The sequence below is a fragment of the Meleagris gallopavo genome, chromosome 3 (genome assembly GCF_000146605.3).
Source record: "Meleagris gallopavo isolate NT-WF06-2002-E0010 breed Aviagen turkey brand Nicholas breeding stock chromosome 3, Turkey_5.1, whole genome shotgun sequence".
In the NCBI taxonomy this organism is placed as follows: domain Eukaryota; kingdom Metazoa; phylum Chordata; class Aves; order Galliformes; family Phasianidae; genus Meleagris; species Meleagris gallopavo.
Window position 1 is genome coordinate 26,301,238 of NC_015013.2, and position 10,268 is coordinate 26,311,505.

General features: G+C 40.0%; 1 protein-coding gene across 6 annotated transcripts; it reads left to right on the forward strand.

Annotated features, from left to right (window-relative positions):
- The first annotated feature begins 6 nt into the window (after positions 1-6).
- Positions 7-9,292, forward strand: UPP1 (uridine phosphorylase 1). Of its 6 annotated transcripts, none has more exons than XM_010708536.3 (8): positions 7-97; positions 1,104-1,168; positions 3,882-3,999; positions 4,475-4,633; positions 5,652-5,766; positions 6,519-6,728; positions 7,815-7,961; positions 8,621-9,291. In XM_010708536.3, the coding sequence occupies exons 2-8, from the start codon at positions 1,116-1,118 to the stop codon at positions 8,758-8,760; spliced, it is 942 nt and encodes a 313-aa protein (XP_010706838.1). In that variant the 5' UTR covers positions 7-97; positions 1,104-1,115; the 3' UTR covers positions 8,761-9,291. The 6 variants fall into 6 exon arrangements, with proteins under 6 accessions (XP_010706838.1, XP_010706839.1, XP_010706836.1 ...); XM_010708537.3 differs by having other exon boundaries at positions 7-91; XM_010708534.3 differs by lacking the exon at positions 7-97 and adding an exon at positions 687-822 and having other exon boundaries at positions 8,621-9,292.
- The last annotated feature ends 976 nt before the right edge of the window (positions 9,293-10,268 follow it).

The following is a 10,268-nucleotide window of genomic DNA, read 5'->3' on the forward strand; positions in this document are numbered from 1 at the left end:
GCGTCCCACTGGAACGAGGGCGGTGCTCCGCTGCGGCCGTAAGGATGCCGGGCCGGTGCTGAGCGGGGTTGTGAGCCCGTCTCGTGCGGAGGTGAACGTATGAAAGAGTTTATTGTTTTAAATGAGGGAGATTAATCATCCTTTATGAATTTTAATACATTTCCTTTATTCGGTCGTTTTTAATGTGCCGCTTTCAGTTTTCTCTCACCCGGTTCTTTCTCGACTCTTTCCAAATGCATCCCTTTCGTAATTCTGTTGCAGAACGGGGTGCTTTCCGTTTCGTCGTAGTACCTCCGTGCGATCGGTCTTTTGTGATGAGTGGGAGGAGGAAGGCTTTGTCACTCGGGTTTTCCTGGAAGGGGCATCCCCTGATAGAGCTAGCTTTGCACGTAGACACTGCTGAAAATGATAGGAGATGATTCATTCTGTATGTACAGTTCTGTCATTGTGTCGGTACCAGTCTAGTGATACATTTACAGAAAGCATAGAAGGGAGCATCTTGTTTACTTATGCATTTATTTCGAGTAGGTTGGGGTAATGGATTAGAAAAAGGGATAAGCGAGGGACAGGAGCGCTGTTATTTCTGGGAACTCGTGTTTGGTCACCTTCACGCTGCGGGAGGCACAGATAGAAGTGCTGTTACGGTTACGAGGAGGAGCTTCAGGAAGAGGAGATGATGAGTAAGAGGTTTCCTGGAACTCGTGTTTCTAGCGTATGACAGCTAGAGAGGAGCTGCGGGGACCGGCCAGAGCCATCACACAGGAGGAGCGGCAGCGGGAGGAACAGTCAGAGCCCCCACAAGTGCCTCTCTCCGGCAGTAAGGCAGGTGCTGCTGGACAACAGAAGCAGTGGTGAGGTGGGGATTGTCTCAGGAGGTGGGCAAGTGCTCAGCCATGTAAACAGCGGCCAGAGTTCTAAAAGCTATAGTGTGGCAGATTTTTTTTTTTTTTTTTTTTTAGTATTTGTGACAGTGTCTTCTATGTAGGGAGTTTCTATCAATGTTAATGATGCTAGCTTTAAAGATGAGACTGTTCTGATGCTAACTTTAAAGATGAGACTGTTCTAATGCATTTATAGCAAATTATTTTAAAATATAATTCTAGGTTCAAGCATACATGGCTCCCGGTGTCTCAAATGAGAAGAAAACAGAAGATGAACAGTCTTCAAGGTGAGATTTAGAAATTTCTTTTCATGTCCAAGTTCACTCTTACCTTCCTTCCCAAACTATAAAATTCATTACACAGCTGTTTAATGGAAGATGAAATGTTATAGGAATACTGATTGTAACATCAAGTATCTACAAAGAGAGCTTTTCTGGAAAACCATTTTCATTTACCATAGCAGTGAATTTTTCAGGCATAGATGATGCTGTGATGGCTTTTAATCCGGTGAGTTGTTGAAATGCTGACTTTGGTTGCTGCCTGTAGCTTGACTTGCAGCCTGAAGAGACAGCACAAAAATTTCCATCTGTTTGTCTCATCCTTTAACTCATTTTAGTAAAGCCATATGTGTGTGTTTAGCCCTCAGATATTCATGTTCTCATGAAACCCCCAGAATTATAGGTGCCTTGAGCGGTGTGAGGGAATAAATTGTCTGCTCCATTGAGCTCAAGATTTTTATCAGGCAAACTTTGCCTTAACTGTAAATGCAGGGCATTGGCTCCATGTGCAGATAGCAATATGCTTACTTTTATTGCCCATTACTCCAGGGTCCAAGTCTGCAATTAGATTTGGATAGGCAGATAACAAGCACAAGTCAGTTACAGCATTTAAATGCAGTGAGACTGTGGGGCGAGGAGTGCTGCTGAAGGATAGGAGATGAAAGAGGTGGAATGCAGACACAGCTGAGGAAGGAAGCTGTAGTTGGGCCGGGCAGGAAGACAGCAGTGCTGGCACAAACCACTTGAGTTTCACAGCCTTTTAATAGAAGTCTCGCCTTTTTCTGGTTTATTTCCTGGAGAGAAGCTTTTACTGCTGGTATTCTCATAAAGAGGGAAATGTATTTTACATGTCTGAGAACGAACTGCAAAGTGATCTCAGGTTATATCCTCTAATAGCCGTTTCTATAAGGATCAGCCCAGCCAGCTATTTGTTCTGCATTAGCGGCCCATTTGGTATTGGCAGAGAGTCCCACGGAACCGCTCCGAGAAGGCAGCCTGGGAATTCTGCTTGAGGGAGCTGGCAGTCTCCTGGGTGGTGTGCACTGTACTGAAGTGCCATAACTTGCTCTTTCTCCTGGTCTCACCATACCAAACTACTTTCCTTAGGCCAGGGATGAGCTGGGTGAAAGGAGAAGAGCTGCTCACCATGTCAGACTGCTCTTTCAGTTACTGAAAAGCATTAAGCAGTGGTGGGTAGAGGCAAAAAGAGTGGGTTGGGGTGCCTTATGTTGGTTGTAAGAGCTGCTCATAAACTGATGGTAACATTAGAGAAGGACTTTCAAGAATAAGTGACAAAGTACTGGGTTTTTAACTACGTTCTTTGCTTTTTAAGAAACAATTCAATGAACTTACTATGGGCGTGTAGGCAATTTTAGACTTCTTAAGGTAACAATAGATCCTGCAAAGAATTGGTAGATAAAGATGTAGGTCCAACAGGAAAGTACCACCCTTCTGGAGAGGCATTAGAAGACAGACAGGATAACCAAAAACATCTAACGTCTAAATAACACAAACACGTTCAGGCTTCAGAGTTTTTCCTGGCAAGTCTTTATTTTCTTTTATTTATTTATTTTTCCTCATAAACTCCAGAGAAACTCTTTCATTTGTCCCCTCTGACAAACTAGTCCAAATTTGCTGAGCCACGCTGTGTCTGCAGTAAGCATTCATTAAGCTGTTAAGTCATCTTCTTTTGTCTGGAAGATACTTTATTCTTTATTTCATCTCTCAAAAACTGCTTTGAAATACTGATTGGTATTTTACTTCAGCTTGTTATTATTGACTCATATTTCCTACCTGTTTCAGCTGAGCAGTAAACATGGAGTACAGAGAGAAGGAAGATGTTTTATGAGTCATTTAGCTTGCTTAGTTCACCACCAAATTTTTCATGAAGGCGGTCCCACATGCTAACTAGTTCAGTTTTCTCTCATTGCTTTGGTATTTCCTGGTTTTCCAAAAAGTTGTCTTTTTTAGGTGTATCACTTCCTTACAAGAAGCAATTTAAGAGGAAATTCTTACTTCTTCCTCTCCTTCCCTCTCTTCTTGCACTGTATTTCTCTTCCTTTTTTTTTTTAATTTTCTTTCTTTGCTTCATATTTTCATTTACTTCTTTCCTGGACTATTCAGCTTCTCTGCACTCTCTTTACTGATTTCAGGACATAGGTTATTTTCTCCTGGCTGGGTGACAGAGTAAACAGTGAGGCAAATTGCCAAAAATTGTGTTTGGGCCTGTCTGTAAAGCCCAACTCTTCCCACCTGTCCCAGGTAGCTAGGAGGGTCTTTCAAAACACAAGATCAAGTTTGCTTTTCAGCTTTGCTGTATACTGTCTGTGTACTAAAGTGGTCTATTGAATATCCCCTGGTCAGAGCTCCCATTGCTCTGCTCACCTCAAAGCCCCACCCTGGGTAACAGCTTTGATATTGTTCAAGGTAAAGGTTGCACTGTTGTAAATGTTTTCCACTGCCTGTGCTTTTCTTCAGCACTTGCATCCTGTGCAATGAATGGAATGCTTACTATCAGGTGTGATTTATTACATGATGGAAGAAGATTATAAAATTTAGGATTTCCCTAACATAATTTGTGTGGAACCAAGATCAGGTAGTGTAGGCATGCTTAGATGTGGCATTTCCCAACTTTTACTGCTTGACTTTGCAAAATTAGGATCTGTTTGATGTAAATTTTTTAATGTATTTTATATGTTCCACCATGCTGCTGTCCTGACAGAGAAAATTCTATCCATCTGTGCAACCCTCACCTGGAAAAAATGAAAGAAGACATCCTCTACCATTTTGCTCTTGGGACCGGTACCCATGATTTTCCGTCACTGTTTGGAGATGTAAAGGTAAGAAGTTGCATTTCATTCAGCAAGCTTAAAGCTTTTCTGCAGAAGGTAAAAGTAGAGCTGTCTTCTAAATAAGATTAAACAAGGCACCATATTGCCAGTTGAGGGAGGAATGGAAAGGGGATAAAACTTGCAGGGTTTTTTTTTTTTAATTATCCGTATCAGTTATAATAGTTTCTGACTGTCTCTTTTCAGGAAGTAAAAAGACAAATATTGCAGTCTCTATTTAGATAGAGAAATCCATTTTTGAGGCCTTGAAGTCAAAATCTGTATTTTACTAGTTTAATTAGGTTGAAGGCCTTTCAGTGCTGTATTGAATTTTTTTGGGGTGTATTTTTCTTAATGGCTTTTTAGAATGACTGAGAGAAGAACCACGTCTATGAGTAGCTTTGTGTTAAGGTGCCAGCATACTCTTGTTTACCTCTGCAAGAGTCATCCAATCAATTTTTGTTTTGTTGAATGCTATCCGCACCAGTTTGTGTGTGTAGGAGGAAGTCCTTCACGGATGAAAGCTTTTATTGCCTACATAGCTGAAGAACTTGGACTTGGGAGCCCTGGTGGTGACTACCCCAACATCTGTGCGGGAACTGACCGTTACGCCATGTACAAAGTGGGACCTGTTCTGTCAGTCAGTGTAAGTGACCTTTAGGAAACAGAATGTAAAAATGTCCATCCAGATACTACACATACGTCAGATATTGAACATGATTCAGTGACGCTGTTCAAAGTAGAAAATATGAAGCATATTTGTTTTAAACGCTTTTGATGGAGTCCAGTTTTTATGTGTTTTCATCCATGATCAGAGTAGTCCTGTTGGTTATTTAAGAGTTTCTGTTTATCCCTTTCTTGTAAAAGGGCTTGTCCCCAAGACACTGATTCTTTTCTTGCCTTCTTTTCCCTCAGTGTGACTCTGAGGTGTTGCAAAGCCTTCAAATGTTCTTAGCAGAATCACTGCTGTCTCATCCTTGTTTTTCATCCTGAATAATGGAATCACATGATATATGTGGGATATTGGAAAAAATGCATCTATTGTATATTCCTACAGTGGTATTTTCAAGTGTGCTAACATAGCTGACGATGGGCATTGCATGAGAGTTATGCCACCAACTTGTGTATGCATTCTAAAAATTCACACCTTTAATTTGTAGATGCAATTACACGCTTGAATTGCAATAACATAGCTGTAATATCATTCTCACCCTTTCCCTTGACATCATCATGCAAGCTGAAGTGGACTCGCATTTGAACTTTGTGACTAAATAAACAATGGTTGTGTTTTGAAAAATTTAGCAATTAGTCACTAGCATTTCAAGTCAGTAAAAAGAGGCTTTTTTCCCATGTTTAAGAAAAAATCCGTGGTGAATTAAACTTGTAAGCATCAGAAAGGATACTGATTATACTTTCAAGAGCATAAATATTTTATAAGTCAAGATTATTAGAAATACCGAACTTCATCTGTAGTCCACAGATTCAACGGTAGTCCTTATGTTTACTGTTCAAAAGTTTTTCAGTAGGCCCATGCGTGTTTTTTGATGGTGAGTTGAATGGCATTTGGAAAAAAGTATCAAGAAGGAGATAATGCCTAGCTCCTTCCATGTATATTTTTCATTGTCTGTGTGAATGTCGAACATGAATTTCTGCTTTCATTTCAGCACGGTATGGGCATTCCTTCTATTTCAATCATGTTGCACGAGCTGATCAAAATGTTGTATCATGCCAAGTGTTCCAACATAACCATTATTCGCATTGGCACCTCGGGTGGAATAGGTATTTCCCCTCTTGATTTCCTTTTTTCTTCAAACCAAAGCATTTGGCATCTCTGTTGGAGAGCAAAGTATTTCTCTCCAAGTGATTGGTGTTCAGAACAGATTTCCACAGCAGATTGTCTGAGTGCATTTAATCATATCATGGAATCACAAAGCAGCTTGGGTTGGAAGGGACCTCAAAGCTCACCCAGCCCCATGCCACCCACCAGCTCAGCTGCCCAGAGCCCCATCCATACTGGCCTTGAGTGCCTCCAGGGATGGGGCACCACAGCTTCTATGGGCAGCTGTGCCAGCGCTTCACCGCCCACTGAGTAAAAAATTTTCCCTTAACATTTTTCCTCTTTTAGTTTAAAACCATGGTATTTCTTTTGTTTCCTGGGTCCTAATGTCCTTCCATTTCAAAACAATAAATAATTTTACAAGAAAAGGAGGTATCTGACCCTCTAGATAGATAAAATGCACTTAAGAAATCTGACAGAGGGAGAAGGACATTCCTTACTGTATAAAACAGCAAAAATAAAAAAGAATATATGATGAAAAAGTCAATATTTCATTTTTTTTCCAAACATATTTGCAATAATAAACTGATGTGGTGAGGCATTCACACACAAAAAATAGCTCTTTGTGATTTCAGGGGTAAAATTATCACTTTTAAAAGAAACAGGATTGGGTGAAGATGTGTGTTTTTGTCTGTGGAAACTAAGCATTATCTGTATCTGTTATTGAAACTGCATCTGTTTCTTTCCACTGCAGGTCTGGAGCCAGGCTCAGTGGTTATAACCAGGCAGTCTGTAGATGCCACCTTCAAACCTCAGTTTGAACAGGTTGTTCTGGGAAAAACTATAATTCGCAGCACAGATCTGGATGAAGAGCTGGCTAAAGAGCTGCTACAGTGCAGTAAAGAAATCAATCAGTTCAATACTGTCATTGGAAACACTATGTGCACTTTGGATTTCTATGAAGGTATGGCTGCTACAGACTAGCAGAAGTATGGATTGACACACAGACATCAGGTGCTTCTCTGGTCTCTAAATCTGTTAACAAAATCTTTCAAATCTCATGAGAATGGGTTGAAGACAGCAACTAATGCTGCTTTCTCAAGCAGTTACTGGGTGTGTGACTAAGGGTTCAGTGTGCAGGGGGACGCACGCTCTTCATAGTCTTCAAGATGGGTCAGAAGCAGACAGTGTCAGCTTGTGCATCTCTTCAGACCAATCGCAGAGACAAGGTGCACTGAAAAAAGGAGTCAGGAATGTTTTCGATACAGACAGCAGGAACTGAAAAGAGGCTTAAGGGCGTGAATTTCAGAATACGCCTCCTGAAAACAAATAGATAGTAAAGTACTGTGTCATTTAATTATGCTGTATGTAATGTGCTGCCAGTTTACCTGTAGGTGTTAATCTCAAATAATCTGAATACATTTTAATTTCCAAAGAATGGTACTGCACAGAATTGAGGGGTTTAGAAGGGACCTTTGGAGCTCACCTAGTCTAACCCCCCGACAAAGCAGGTTCCCTACAGGAAAGTGTCCAGGTGGGTTTTGAATATCTCAAGAGAAGGATACTCCACAACATCTCTGGGTAGATTGTTCCATAGCTCTGTCACCCCCATAGTAAAGGAGTTCTTGCTCAAGTTCAGATGGAACTTTCTGGGTTCCAGTTTGTGTCCTTTGTCCCTTATTCTGTTGCTGGGCACTGCTGAAAAGTCCAGGCTGAACAGTCCCAGGTCTCTCAGCTGCAAAATTCAGACACGTGCCCCATGTGTGGAAAACCACTTGATGTACTTTTCTGTTTATGAGTTTGAAAGTTTAAGCTGGAGAAAACCAGTAAAGTTATTGTGAGTCACATTATAAAAAATGCAAGTAATACGAAGTAATACGTAGAAGCTCTAGCAGTAACTGAGAGTCTCTTTGTCTTATTTGTCTTTGGGGATGGGGGAAAATGTTAGTAAAATCTAGACACTGTGTATGGGAAATTGCAATAAATGGGTATTTTAGAAATTTAACTTCGTTTACGACTTCATCAGTATTTCTATAAAATGGCTTTGCAGGACAGGGCAGGTTGGATGGTGCAATCTGCTTGTACAGTGAAGAAGAAAAACTCCAATATTTGAAGGAAGCTTATGATTCTGGTGTCAGAAACATTGAGATGGAATCTTCTGTCTTTGCTGCCATGTGCAATCTCAGCGGTGTCAGAGGTAAACTAGTTTAAAGTTGCTTTATTCAAATAACAGAATGTTTTCTTCAGTGCAGGAGAATTCAGGTAAAAATTATCAGTGGGGTACTGACATATCTTCTGCATAATATACCATCTGCATGAAACAGCTCTGGTTGTAGAACTGTTACTATGATTGCTTGATTTGAGTCACATATATTCAAAATTTATGCAAACTTCTTCTCATAGTTCTTGTATACTTCATTCCGGTCAACTGCTATTCCACCATTGGCAAGCACATAAGTCATAAAAGTACCTAATTAGCCTGTAGCACTGATTTGTTTTCCTCAGCTAGATTTTGAAGTTTGCTGGAAGCAACTGGTTAATTTAAACAACCAGATGATTTTAAAATGTATAGTGCTGTATGTCTACACTTTTATATAGATTTGAAAGCAGATTTTGTGTAGACTTATGGCTGTAATTCTTAAACAGTTACAGTTTTTTTGGCAGCATCATAAATCTTTCCTAATTATAAAGTGAGATTTTAATATTTTTTTTTACACAAGCTAACTAATTTTCAGTAAATTACAGGAAAAAAGAATAAGCAATTATAGTGTTCTTACGTTTGTTCAAATGTTTATGATTTTAGACCGATTGAGTAACAGAGTGCCATACCTAACTAGTATGTCTTTTCATTTCTAGCTGCTGTAGTGTGTGTCACTCTCCTGAATCGACTTGAAGGGGACCAGATCAGCAGTTCACACGATGTACTTGTGGAGTATCAGCAGAGACCACAGAAATTAGTGGGATATTTTATTAAGAAAAGTCTTGGGAAAGTATGACATGTCCGTCTTTGGTTTTTAGAAGCAGAAGGCTTTTGCACAGCAGAAGTCGTGGTTACAACCTCTGTGCATTAAAGGTTCTTTTCCTCAGAATAGCTTTCAGCATTCCATGTATATGTGGAAGTTAATCATTTATGTCAGTGTGGTTTGGGAACTGAATGTGCTAATGTGCTTCAGTTAAGATTAGTTTAGTTATTGTTGGTAGGATTTAAGATTTCCTTTTCTGAGTAGAAGTTGTGAAGGAGAAGCTTGCTGTGATGTATGAAAAAGCTTAATTTATCCCTGCTGCTAAAGAAAAAGTAGGAAGAAAACAAAGTACTTTTTTTGGAAAGTACTTGCAAACCACCAAATTAAAATTAATTTAAGAATGGTAATACCTTCCTTGTTGTTTTTTAAAAATATATAAAGTTATATAAATTATAACAGCTGCCTTTGTTTCACTTTGTAAAGAAAACTTAGAGTGAATGCACTTTGTTTTTTCCAGACATTGACAAATAAACTATTATTTTCATGTGGTAATATTTCAGTAAATTGCAAAGTGTGAGACTGGATTTCCTCAGACTTAAGGATTTGACACTGAGCTGTTAAATATCTGTACTTGCTAGATACCGATCCAACAAAGTCATTTGTATCTCATTTAAACTACACCATTGGGTGAATACCCAGGGAACACTTTTACTGTAGTCATTTTGCATGGAAGAACACAAAATCTTTTGCTGAATTGTTGCTCCTGCTGCCTGAAGACAAAGTCAAAGGCATTCAGGAGATGCATAACATCTTCACAGGACTCCATGATGCAGTTCATTTTCTTCCTCCCACTTTGTTTCTTTTTACATTTTTTTCAACTCCATGTCTTCAGGACTTAACACTCAGTCTTGCAGTTTTTTCCAGTTCTGAAAAACTGGAGAATAACTATTGACTGCACATGCCACCGAAAATGTCTGCATATTTTTTCTGCTGTCATTAGCCTAGTTTGTTTTAGTGCAGGTTGTTTTTGTTTTTCATTTTATTTTTAAAATCATAGTCATTTCTTTGCTGCTGCACTTGGTCTGTGATCAACTAAAGAAGAATGTGTTTCTCTCTCTCTCTACTGCAATGAATAGCCCCATCCTAGTAGGAGTCACAGATCAAGAGACTCAGGCCCGGAACAGTTGTACCTGATATCAACATGAGACTGATAGCCAACAGGTACCATAAAGGAAAGTTGAAAAGAACTTTGAAGAGAGAGTTCAAGGGAGCATATAAACAGGAGGGGGAATGGCTGTTTACATGGGAGGATAGTGATAGGACAAGGGGGAATGGTTTTAAACTGAGATGGGGAAGGTTTAGGTTAGATATTAGAAGGAAGTTTTTCACACAGAGGGTGGTGATGCACTGGAACAGGTTGCCCAAGGAGGCTGTGATGCCCCATCGCTGGAGGCGTTCAAGGCCAGGCTGGATGTGGCTCTGGGCAGCCTGGTCTGGTGGTTGGATGACCCTGCACATAGCAGGGGGGTTGAAACTAAATG